The sequence below is a fragment of the Perognathus longimembris genome, chromosome 1 (assembly GCF_023159225.1).
Source record: "Perognathus longimembris pacificus isolate PPM17 chromosome 1, ASM2315922v1, whole genome shotgun sequence".
Lineage (NCBI taxonomy): Eukaryota > Metazoa > Chordata > Mammalia > Rodentia > Heteromyidae > Perognathus > Perognathus longimembris.
This window is the reverse complement of record NC_063161.1, coordinates 150660283-150673693: the sequence shown is the minus strand read 5'-3', so window position 1 is coordinate 150673693 and position 13411 is coordinate 150660283. Positions and strand designations below refer to the sequence as shown.

Here is a 13411-nt window from a genome sequence, read left to right as displayed (position 1 = left end):
ATAACTAATTCTTTTGAATTCTGTATGTCAACATCCATTTCAGGACCCTAATTCTCTCATAACCCTATTCATTTTCTATTCCTAGCCTTTTTTTTTTTTTTTTTTATTGGCCAGTCCTGGTGCTTGGACTCAAGGCTTGAGCACTGTCCCTGGCTTCTTTTTGCTCAAAGCTAGCACTTTGCCACTTGAGCCACAGCGCCACTTCTGGCCGTTTTCTGTATATATGGTGCTGGGGAATCGAACCCAGGGCCTCATGTATACGAGGCAAGCGCTCTTGCCACTAGGCCATATCCCCAGCCCCTATTCCTAGCCTTTTTGTATTCTAGCAAACACATTTCTCTGCTTCCATGTTTACTTCTGTCTCACCAGGGCTTATGGTCTCTTTTTTCTTTGGCCAGTCCTGGGGCTTGGGACTCAGGGCCTGAGCACTGTCCCTGGCTTCTTTTTGCTCAAGGCTAGCACTCTACCACTTGAGCCACAGCGCCACTTCTGGCGCTCTCTCTCTCTCTGTGTGTGTGTGTGTGTGTGTGTGTGTGTGTGTGTGTGTGTGTGTGTGTGTGTGTGTGTGTAGTGCTGGGGAATCGAACCCAGGGCTTCGTGAATTCAAGGCAAGCACTCTACCACTAGGCCATATTCCCAGCCCATGGTTTCTTTTTTTAAAATACCTCTTTCTCTTTAAACCTGTGTCCTTCCTATGCCCCTACTGGTTCGTTTTCACTTCCTGGTCCAAAAGCAAGTCCACCAGCTCCCTCCCGTCCTCCTCCTCTGCCCTCCGTCCTAGTGTGTGTAGGCTTGATATCATCCAGATGTAGTTCAGAGGCCTGTTCCTGCAGCAACACTCCAACTACCACCATAGCCCATCATCTCCTCTTCCTCCCTCCACAGCCCCACACGTGTTACTAATACATACTTATCTTAAATGAATTTTTCTTTAAATTGTTAAGTTCTTTTTTTTTTTTTTTTTTTGGCCAGTCCTGGGCCTTGGACTCAGGGCCTGAGCACTGTCCCTGGCTTCTTCCTGCTCAAGGTTAGCACTCTGCCACGTGAGCCACAGCGCCGCTTCTGGCCGTTTTTTCTGTATATGTGGTGCTGGGGAATCGAACCTAGGGCCTTGTGTATCCGAGGCAGGCACTCTTGCCACTAGGCTATATCCCCAGCCCTAAATTGTTAAGTTCTTTGAGAGCAAAAAAGTTCTCTTATTGTTTAAAGACTTCCAGACTGGAGGTATGGCCAAGGGCCAAGGGGTAGACTACCTGTCTTGGAAGTATAAGGCTCTGAGTTCAATCTTCAATACTGCTAAAAAATAAAAAAAATACAAGTTTACAAATGCCCTGGTATTTTCAGTAGCCATGCATTTCCATTAGAATCAGTAAAAGTACTGCCAGATCACAAATCATTTCTAAGTGTATTCAGAGACTTATTCATTAATGATTCTGTTCTGAAAAGTCCCTAAGACAACTATAAACATTTTGCTTTATGTTTGTTTATTTCTGTGCTAGCATCCCACTACAGTGCATACAGAGAATCAGGATACAAGCGCCTAATAGCATGTGCCAGGTGAGTCCTTTTCCACAAAGTGAAATGGAGATCTCAAGGTCTTACTTTGTTGATGCTAGAGACATGTTTCATGTATGGCCTAGACTGGCCTTGAACTCACTATCCAGACACTAGCCTCCCTAATACTGGGATTACATAAGTATGCCATTGTGCCTGTCTCTGGTCTTATTTGGGTCATTTTAATAGTATAGAAGACATTAAAATTGTTATTTTTATATGCAGATAGAAGAGGTATTCTTTTTGTATGTGTGTGCTAGGCATGGGGCTTGAACTCAGGACCTGGATGCTTTCCCAGAACTTATTTGCTCAAGGCTAACACTCAATCACTTGAGCCACAGCTCCACTTCTGTATTTTTTAGTGCTTAATTGTAGATAAGTCTCACAGACTTTCCTGCCCAGGCTAGCTTCAAACCATGATCTTCAGATCTCAGCCTCCTGAGTAGCTAGGATTAAAGGCGTAGGCCATAAGCACCCAGCATGAGATATTATTAAGTACTCATTTATTATAAAGAACAGATTTTATTTTGCTCATATATATGTGTGTGTGTGTTTCTCTCCCATATCTTATCTTCTGATTCAAACAATATAATAAACTCAGTCTTTTAGAAGGATAGCTATGGGATATAATTGTTAGCAAAAGAAAATGCAAAAGATCTCTTTCACAGTGTTTCTTCTTCTGTTAAAAAAGAAAAATCACATCCACCCAGAAAAATCTCTGGCTGTCATTGAGTACTAGTTCTCACCCTGTCTGCACACAAATCAGAGCTTTCAGAAATGTCCAAAGCTCAGACACCATTCATGTGACCCCACCTACTGACTGACCACAGAGATCTAAGTTGGCCAAATATTAGTTCTCCATTGCTGCTATGTAACAATTTTCTACAAACTTAAGGATCTGAAACAAAATTAATTTATTATTTTACAATATGGAGGGTCACAAACCCTAAAATTAAGGACTTCTTTTGGAGAGTCTAGAGGAGAATCTATTTCCTTGTCTTTTCCTCATTCAAGAGGCTACAAGCTGGGCTGGGGATATGGCCTAGTGGCAAGAGTGCTTGCCTTGTATACATGAGGCCCTGGGTTTGATTCCCCAGCACCACATATACAGAAAATATCCAGTAGTGGCGCTGTGGCTCAAGTGGCAGAGTGCTAGCCTTGAGCAAGAAGAAGCCAGGGACAGTGCTCAGGCCCTGAGTCCAAGCCCCAGGACTGGCCAAAAAAAGAAAAAAAGAAAAAAGAGGACACAAGCTGCCCATGTTCTTTGGCTTATAGCCTCTTCTTCTATCTTCAGTGCCAACTCTGCACTGTTTTCATATTTGATTCTGACTCCTGCTTCCATTATCACAGTCTTCTCTGACTCTCCTCCTACCCTCATATAAAGACCTTTATTGATCCCATTACATCCACCCAGATAATCCATAGTCATCTTTCTATCTCAGTCCCTCATTTTACCACAGCTGCCAAATCCCTTTTGCTATATACACTAACAGATTCATGAGCTCATAGAATTAAAATATGGACAACTTTGAGGGCCATTCCTTTGCTAACCACAGCCACCACCTGCTTTGAAAACGCTTTATGTATTAGAGTTTTGTGACGACATAAAGTGAACAATTAGTGGCAGAGCCAAGACTAGAAAACAGCCTTCTTTTCTCTTTCTTCCATCACCTCTCAATCCTTTCTACTGTGTTCTGTTCTCCTGAACTCTTTGTATTATCAATAGCCGTGGTATCTATGGATAGGATGTTGCTGTTTTTATTTATAATTTCATATGGTGCCAAATTCCATGGAATTACCTAGATTAGAGCTGAGGACTTTGGTGATAACATAGAAATCCCTCTATTTCAGAAATAAACTGAGATCAAACAAGATGAAGTAACCCATCAAGTTCCCACAGAATTAGAGACAGATCCAGGCCTCAAATCCCTGACCCCTTGATTCCTAATCCAATATTTAAATTACGGCTTTCAATTTGGAGAATCGGAGGCCACTGATCCCAAATAACAGTAAATTGTTCTCCACTACCTTCCTCCCAGCTGTTCCCAAGCCATGTTTATGTCCTGAGCCCCATCGCTCCTCTTCTCAGGATTCCTTCACTACCTACCCACCCTTCACCCACCCTTCCTGCTTTGACTGCGTTCCTTCCTCCCAGCATTCCCCACATCCTCTCTGGGCTAGTTCCTGCTCTCGGTGCCCTTTCAAATGTCTTTCCCCATTCCCTCACTTTTCCATCAAGGTCACCTTTCCTCAGCCTTTATTGTCATTACCACACTTGGAACCTATTAGCTGGGATGGGGAGGGCACATGATCACAGTTGTGTTTAAAGCCATACAGTGGTCACATGAAAGTTATGAGCAACTTCTGACAGAGCTAGGATCCATACCTGGGACCCAATAGGGTGGTACCTAGAGTTGGCTTGAAGAAGGGCTGTCTTGTGATAGAATGGTACCGTGTGAGTAGCCTCTGTCAGTAAGCACTTATGGGGTCACCAGAAAGTTAGCTTACTTCTCCAGAGGTTTTCTACAGGGCATGCATATTGGACCACCTTACCTCTATGACTCTATCACTTCTACTTGTCCGTAACTCTGCTATAGCTAAAAAGGCTCATGAAAACTCATTCTTGTGAAAATGGAATCAAGTAATTTGAGGTGATGGGTAAGATTGGAACATAAAGGTGGAGAACAGTAGACGTGATGACACTAATCAAGATGCATTGTACTCATAAACTGACATGTTAAATTGAAACCCTTTTGTACAACTACTTAAGGATAATAGTAATTTTTTAAACCTCATTCATTTGACTTACCGTCAGGAAACCTAATTTGAGATTTTTGTGCTGTACAAAAGAAAAAAAGTAGCTGGGTGCTGGTGACTCACACCTATAATCCTAGCTACTTAAGAGGCTGAGAAACAGTTCAAAGCCAGCCCAGGCAGCAAAGTCCATGAGATTCAGTTAACCATCAGAAAACCAGAAGTGGTGCTGTGGCTCAAAATGGTACAGACTTGAGCAAAAGAGCGCAGGGACAGTGCTTGGACCCCAAGTTCAAGCCCCATGACCAAAAAGAAAAGAAAAGAAAGTAAAAATACAATAGTGAATAGTCTATCCTTTGGTTTTGACAAATTGGGTTCAGAATGTTTAAAAAAAAAAAACAACAAAAAACAGCTAGTGGAATATGCTTTTGGCTCCATGACACTGAAGTTAGGTTGGGCAAATTCCAAAAGTAACTTGTAGTCCTTATTCGTGAAAGAAATGCTTTGCCTTCAAATATTCTTTACTGATTTAAAAAAAAAAAAAGTGCCAGCGCAGTGTCTGTGTTCAGAAGATCTCTTTCATGTATTTAGCTTTCACAACCTCTCTGTTGTATTCCTAAGAAAGATGGGGGGTGGGGAGAGAAAGATTTCATTTCTCTGCAACAAAATGCCTTTGGGGAAAATTGCTGGTTTTGGCAGCAGGCAAAAGGCTTCTTGAAAGGAGGATTTCTGTTCCGTGATTGAAATCGTCTCCATGGCAACGAGTCATCAAGGCTCCAATAACCTTTTCATAGGCCCTCTCCACCCGGGAGGCCCTTTCCATCCTGCCTTTGGAGTATTTGCATCTGCGTGCAAGAATTCTCTGCTTCTCCCCATCCAATTAGGGGGATGTTCACACGTCACAGCACAGTTCGTAAGCCCTTTTATGTTCTGCTCTAAAATGGATCTGTCGGTGGAGAGCAGGGCTATGATTGTTGAGTCAGAGATTTTTCTAATAGTATAATTGTGGTGGTAAACATTGTATCTAAAATTTCAAATAGGGACTGTTTTGTATGTGCTTTAGAATAAGGTGAGATAGGGTGGGCCTGTCACCTCACTCATGTGTGTAATGTCTTCTGTTTCACTAATACACATTCTTTGGGATGCCATCTATCCATTTCACCCTTATGAAACAATCCTTCAGTTTCTTACATTTATCCTAACTGTTCTCCCCAGCTCCAACTTCAAATACACAGCTGCCTGTCAAGCATCTTGAGGGGAGGCTGGAACCTCCAAATCAACATAGCAGAGACACAGTCTCTGCCCTTGCCCCTCCTGCCCTTCCTGCCCCTCCCTCCTCCCAGTCCTCCAGCTCTGCTAATGATACCAATCAAGGCTCTGCCACCCAAAGCCAAAACCTTAGAATCCTCAAGATCCATTCAAAACACAGGACATAGTTGATTTCTTAAATAAGAAAATGAGCTTGGAAAAGAGAAATGATTTACGGAAAATTATCCAGAATCAAGTCTGTTTTCCTGCTATCTCCTTTCTCTCACCAAAAGAAGGCAAAAACAAAACTCTCATTTTACCCTTTTCAACTATTTTTACTTATAGCCTTTGAAGTATTATTATTTTTTCTTTATTGTCAAAGTGAAGTACAGAGGGGTTACAGTTTCATATATAAGGCAGTGAGTACATTTCTTATCCAACTTGTTACCTCCTCCCTCCTCCCCCCTCCCCCTCCCCTTTCCCTTCCCCCCCCCCCCCAATGAGTTGTACAGTTATTTACACCAAATGATTTTTATAAGTATTGCTTTTGGAATGGTTTCTCTTTTTATCCTTTGTCTCTCAATTTGGGTGTTCCCTTTCCCTTCCCTAGTTCTAATACACGTATATACAATATCCAGGTTACTAAGACCAGATTCAGTGATAGCGGGGGTAAAACCATGGGAAGTGAATATGAAAGAAAAAGAAAAAAAAAGGGTACTGTTTCACATGCATGTTGAAAATAATTTAAAAAAATGAGATACTACTTGTTTCCATAATGTAGAGTTCATTTCACTTAGCATCACCTTATGTGTTCATACGGGTATAGCTATTGGGCTATTGTGATCCTCTGCTACGACTAACCTAAACATGTACTAATTATCCCCTATGAGGGAAACCATAGAGTCCATGTTTCTTTGGGTCTGGCTCACTTCACTTAATATCATTTTTTTCCAAGTCCTTTCATTTCCTTAGGAATGGGGCAGTGTCATTCTTTCTGATAGAGGCATAGAATTTCATTGTGTATATGTACCACATTTTCCTGATCCACTCGTTTACTAGGGGGCTGAAGTATTATTTTTTAAAATAAAATGTCTATTATGGAAAATTTAGAAACCAGAGGAAAGCATGGAAGAAAAGACATGTGATCGAGTAGAATCTTACCATCATCATAGAGTTCCTCTGAACATTTTAGTGTATTTTTCTTCCTGTCTGCTCCTGCTCTTTTCAGTGTACAAAAAATGTTTTAACATTGAGTATAGGCCATAAAGTAACTAGAGAAAGAATGAGGAGATCTGGATTCATACATAACCCTGAATGACCTAACTGTATAACCTTGAACTAGTACCTGACTCTCCTCCCTCATTTCCCAAGCTACTTTGCTTGGAATTGATAACTTTGATGTTCTAGAATAATGGCCCATATGTCAAAATGAAATCCTTTATACAATAATTTAAAAAATTAATTTAAAAATGTAGCCAGGCACTGGTAGCTCACACCTGTAATACCTTAGCTACTCAGGAGGCTGAGATCTGAAGGTCACAGTTGGAAGCCAGCCTAAGCAGGAAAATCTGTAAGACTCTTATTTCTAACGAACTACCAAAAAGCCAGAAGTAAAGCTGTGGCTCAAATCCTAGGCACTAATCTTAAGCAAAAAAGCGTTCAGGATGGCACCCAGGCCCTGAATTCAAGCCCCAGGACCAGCACAACACATTGGAATAATGATCCACTGAGATTATTGGGCAGGTCAAGGAAAGGCAGAATAGATGACTCAAAAATCTTTCACAACTCTAAAATGCAGAGATTCTGAATATATGCATTATCCAGGAACAACAAAAAAAATGGAGCTGCCAGTTCAAAAATGAAAGCCTGCTAAAGAATTTGGGCTCTTCATTAAAGAGCCTTATGCATTTAGTTCTTTCATTTCCTAACCTGTTGCTTGTTTTAGCTACAAGCCCAGCAAGGACGAGTCTTCATCTGGGTCTTCCCATGCTGTGATGGATATCGCTCTGCCCACGGGAATCAGTGCAAACCAAGAAGACTTAGAAGCAGCAAGTGTTTTCAAAATCTTGTTGTGAATGCTTGGGTTTCTTTTGTGCATACTTCTTTTGTGTGTGGGTCCTGGGGCTGGACCTCAGGGCCTGGGCCCTGTCCCTGACCTTTTTTATTTTTTTATTTTAAATTTTATTAAGACTACCACTTGAGCCACAGCTCCACTTCCAGCTTTTTTTGGTAGTTTAGTGGCTTTAAGAGTCTGACAGCTTGGGCTGACTTCAAATTACAATCCACAAATGTCAGCCCTCTGAGTAGCTAGGATTACTGACATGAGCCACTGGCTCTTTTCTGCATTCTTTTATAAACAAATTTACATCCTTTCATTTTATTTGTTTGTTTTATTTTGTTTTGGGCCAGTCTTGAGGGCTTGGAACTCAGGGCCTGAGCACTGTCCCTGGCTTCCTTTTGCTCAAGGCTAGCACTCTACCACTTGAGCCGCAGCACCACTTCTGGCTTTTTCTGTTCATGCGGTGCTGAGGAATCGAACTTAGGACTTCATGCATGCTAGGCAAGCACTGTACCGCTAAGCCACATTCTCAGCCCCATCCTTTCATTTTCATACATCACTTTCGTACAATCACCCAAAAGAAGTCTTTACTAAATAACAATCTATGTATATCTGGATTTATACATGTGAATCTAAAACATATACTTGCATGGTTCAAAATAATTCATTTGTGCTCATGAGCTTAGATTTTTTTTTTCTTGAGTAGTATATCATGTAACTGTGGTTTCACATCCATCCACAGGAGAATGCAATTAAACATAAAGATAATGAAACTGCATACAAACATTTCTCTCTTTCCTTAGCTTGTGGAAGGGGTAGATCAACTATTAACTGATTACCACATCAAAGAGGGGCATGTTATCCTTCAGCTCAATTCGGTAAGCTCCCCCTCCTCACAGTGTCCCATCCCATCAACCCTCCAAAATTTACAGATCCCTGTGAACATTTTCTCTCCTATAATTCCCTTAAATACCTGACTTTGGCCAACAGATTCCTTCCAGCGATTTCCTTTGTGTCCGATTCCGGATATTTGAACTTTTCCAAGTTGGATTTCTGAGCCCAGCTACTTTCACAGTGTATGAATATCACAGACCAGGTAATCAACTCGACCACATCTTTAATATCTTCGAATCGCCTTAACACCCACTTCGTAAAAGTCCCAGCTTAAACTTTGCAGCTATTACCTTACAAGTTTTTTAAATATTGAATGCAACTACTTCATGACATGAAGCAAATAATTTCATGTCTCAGTTCTCAGTTCCTTCACTTTAAAAATAAAAGGACTGTAACTGTCTAGACCCAAACTTTAGCTTCATTGGCCTCACACTTTTCTGTAGTGTTCGTTGTCTATATTTATTGAATCTCTGGTGGAAAAAATGACTTAAACTAAAAATGTTCACCTTTCCCCCTGACAGCCTTATGTTAGACTGTCCTGGCTGAATCATCTCCCCCTTTCCTCCCTGTTAGAGTAAATTAGACTTTGCCAGAAAACCAAGCAGACATCCAGGTACAAAGAACAAAGGGAAGGTGTATTGCCAGCAAAGGGACCCGCGGGACCCCCTCTCACAGGGGAAGTGAGAAGGAGTGCTATTTGTCTGAGGTGATCTATATAATCTAGGGGGTTTTGGAGGCAGAGACCCCGGTGTGCACGTGTGGACCAGGGGTTCATCATGGCGGCTAGGATTTATGGCAGCTGCCCAGGCCTGAAGTTCACTCTAAGGGGATCTTGTTGCCTTATATGGTTATATTTGCCCTAAAGGAGTGCCATCCCAAGGTAAAGGACGGTGGAGGCTAATTATTTAGTGCCCTCACTAAATGGGCCCAGTGTTGCCTAGGAAAGGAGCATGCTAAGCTATGAGAGGAGGCTATTGGGCCAACACTCCCCACTCCCCAACATACCTGGTAGCTGTAAGAGATAACCTGTGAACTGAGGGCCATACCATTTGGTGACCAGATGCTGTGAAAAAAAATTTTAATTTTAAAAAAACTTTCCTGAAACTAAAGATAAAATTCCATCTCTGCACAAAGAGCCCCTTCCCCTGTTCCCATCCTCTCCCACCCCTCTTTTTTGTTTTGTCATTCGTGGGGCTTGAATTCGGGGCTTGGGCACTGTCCTTGAACTTTTTCGCTCAAGGCTAGTGATCTACCACTTTGAGCCATTGTACCACTTCCAGTTTTCTGGTGGTTAGTTGGAGATGAGTCTCACAGACTTTCCTCCCCCGGGGCTGGCTTTGAATCTCAATCCTCAGCTCTCAGCCTCCTAAAATCTGGATTACAGGCCTGAGACATCAGCACCTGACCCAGCCCTCTTCTTGAGATGGCCACTTAACCTTGAATTCTCCCATCCTCTCAAGACAACTTCCATAGTATCTGTTGTGTAGTTCTTACATAATACCTATTACAGTGGTTATTGCATGACACTGAAATCACTCATCAACCTCAAAGTCTTTTCATCCATGCATTCCTAGGTGCCTAACATAGTGTTAGCTGCATGCTGTGTTCACAGTAGATGTGTGTTGAGAGAATGATCTTACATTTGACTAATCAGCCACTGCTGAAATGATAAATGACTGGAGAGCTGACTGGCTCACAAGGCAGGTGACTCTACCTTGGGTAGTTCTGTTGGTTAGAAAATTATGAAAGAGACCAAACTCTCACACCCACTCATTCTATTGTTATCACCTGAAACCATTGTAATCCACACATAGACACTCCTCTCATTGACATATTCATTATACATACATACTTAAACACAATATATATGTTCTTGTCCAGCCTAAATACTTTCAATAAGGTTTGTTTTAGTAGGTTCATGTGTAATGTAACTTATTTTCTTCTCATTCATGGGAGCACCAAATACTTTCATGAATTTTGAACAGTAAGATTTCAAGCACAGCACTAAGCTAACAAGAGGAGATTGTCTCGAGTACAGGAAGGCCCTTCCAGCACAGCCGATTCATAATTTAACCTGGGCTTTACCCATAAATAGAAGGGTTTGGAATAAACCCTTAGACTTAGCAAATGTGTTAGACGTCCATCAAGCCACTCCTTTTGACTATACTTTTATTGCCACAGACAAACAGTGCACCATGTTCTATAGCACTTCTGATACCAAACTTCAGAAAGTCTGCGAAGGAGCCACATGCAAATGTGTAGAAGGTGAGCTTCACTTGACATGTTCAGACTGCACACATGTTTCAAAAAGCCCTCATGAAAAATCACCTTGGGGAACCGGCCCAGCCAGCGATTGTTTCTCAGAAGTAAAAGAATGTAATCTTGATTGATTGAAAGCTAGTGATTTTGTTAGAATCCTTTCGTCAACAACCTGCGGGAATACGGTTCAGGAACAGAGAAATGTCATCCAGATGCTTAAGGGTTGTCATACTTTGCCCTCATCTTTTTAACATACAACTGCAACCCAAGAGAAGAGAGACTCAGGGTTAGGCCCTCTCTCATTTCCTTTATCCTTCCAGATAATGGAATTCTGTCAGTTGTCTAGTTACATTCAGTCTCTTTGGGCCAAGGGAAAGATCTAGAATTCTTTTTTTTTTGGCCAGTCCTGGGCCTTGGACTCAGGGCCTGAGCACCATCCCTGGCTTCTTCCTGCTCAAGGCTAGCACTCTGCCACCTGAGCCACAGCGCCCCTTCTGGCCGTTTTCCATATATGTGGTGCTGGGGAATCGAACCGAGAGCTTCATGTGTAGGAGGCAAGCGCTCTTGCCACTAGGCCATATTCCCAGCCTAGAATTCATTATTAACTGTTTTTTTTTTTCACCTGTTATCCACCCCCCTTCCTAAGTAAGTCCTTATTGTAAAAATCTTTTGTGGGGGAGGGAAGGGGTTGATGGTAGAAGTTTGAATTCCAGGCCTTCCCCTTGGTAAGCAGGCATTCTACCACTTGAGCCACCCCTGTAGCCTCTTTTGTTTTTGTTATTGTTTTGAATAAGGTCTCATTCGTCCCCACCCCCAGGGTTAGCCTGACCACAGTTCTCTTATAAAGCCCAATACATTCCGCCACCACCCCCAGCACCATCCTAAGACATATTTCAAGTCTTTGGTTCAAGACTGTTTGGGTTTTTGTTTTGTTTTGTTTAGTTGCTGGTTGATTTTGTTTTTGTTTTTCTCTAATGTATCACTTTATGGAAAAAGAGAAAATGGGCAGGTCTTAGGAATTTAGTACTTGTGAATTTATGTCGAACTGTCTTAAGACTCATAAGAAATCATTTTTTTTCTGTTAGGTTTTTTTTTTTAATTTTTTTTATTATTAATTAAGCAAAAAAAATTTTTTACAAGGTGTTGTGCTCCGAGGGTACAGTTACATAGTAGGGCAGTGTGTACATTTCTTGTGATATCTTACAACCTGTTTTTCCATCCCTTGTCTAGGTCAGGTAGACCCATATGCAATTTACAATGTATCAAGCACATATACAGTGTTCACAGACTTGGTCTCTACTGTCTCTCCATCTCCCTTTGTTAACAGTCATATATCAGGGAGATCATGCCCCTTTGTTTTCTGTGTTCTAGGCTTGTCTCGCTCAACATTATTTGTTCGAGTTCTGACCATTTCCCTGCGAATAACAATATTTCACCATTCCTAATCGCTATGTAGTATTCCATTGTGTATAAGTACCATATTTTTTGGATCCATTCATCTGTGGAGGGGCATCTGGGTTGTTTCCACATTTTGGCTATTGTGAATTGTGCCGCAATAAACATGGAAGTACAAATGTCCTTTTGATATCTTGGGTTTTGCTGTTTAGGATAGATGCCTAGGAGTGGTATGGCTGGGTCATAGGGTAGGACTATATTGAGCTTTTTGAGAAACCTCCATACTGTTCTCCAAAGTGGTTGTACTAATTTGCACTCCCACCAACAATGGAGAAGGGTTCCTCTTTCCCCACAGCCCCTCCAGCATTTGTTGTTTCCTGAGATAAGAAATCATTTTTACTCACCCTAAAAGAGGTCTTGCCTTTTCACATTAACATAACTTTTACCACTTTCCATACCCCAGCTGATTGTGGGCAAAAGCAGAAAGAATTGGATTTGACAATCTCTGCAGATACCAGGAAAGAAATAGCGTGTAAGCCAGAGATTGCATATGGTAAGTTCAAAAGTTTAATGGAGTTCTTTTAAACATGAATTTTGATGAATACATGATCATTTAGAAAGATCAAAAAACATTACATTGTGATTATCTGGATTCGACATTTCATTTGTTGCCTTGAAGGAAAAATGCCACCAATTTTCAGCATTAATGTGCAAATTATTTATTCCTCAGCAAGGAAATGTGATTTTCATTAAAAATAATGGAAGTGACATGCATAGCCAGCCAAGAGAAATTACCCTAATAGATCCTTTTGAATTACAGGCACTTAAACATATTCAAAGGGAACTTTTGAGAAGCCACAGAGGTATTACATTTCAGAGGTTTTTTTTAAATTCATTCAATTGACAAGAGCAGAGAGTGCTTTAGAAAGGTTGGTTTAAAAAAACTTTTGAAAACAAAGACAGAACTAATAATTTTTAGTAAGTGTACAGCTGCAATCCCCATTTGAGGTCTCTCTACTTCAAAAGGAGGCTTCTAGACTGAGTGGCTCAAATGGTAGAGTGCCTATTTAGCAAGCACAAAGCCCGGAGCTCAAATCCCAATATTCTCAAAAGGACAGGTCTTTCTGGTTGTCCAATGCTAAAACATCTCAGAACTAAATGACCCTCCCAAGTATATTTGTATAGAATCTAACACCATTGTTTTCTTTGATTTCCCATTTTTATTTTTATTTCTGATGCTTTTTTTTT

At 41.2% G+C, this 13411-nt stretch overlaps 1 protein-coding gene across 1 annotated transcript in view; it reads left to right on the top strand.

The window, feature by feature from the left end:
* Positions 1-13411, top strand: part of C5 (complement C5) — a 76740-nt gene that overhangs the window by 56049 nt on the left and 7280 nt on the right. Inside the window, exons 33-38 of the mRNA XM_048340797.1 lie at positions 1500-1557; positions 7502-7604; positions 8419-8493; positions 8606-8711; positions 10691-10774; positions 12627-12716. Coding sequence (XP_048196754.1) covers positions 1500-1557; positions 7502-7604; positions 8419-8493; positions 8606-8711; positions 10691-10774; positions 12627-12716 — 516 coding nt within the window. The remainder of the gene's footprint in view (positions 1-1499; positions 1558-7501; positions 7605-8418; positions 8494-8605; positions 8712-10690; positions 10775-12626; positions 12717-13411) is intronic.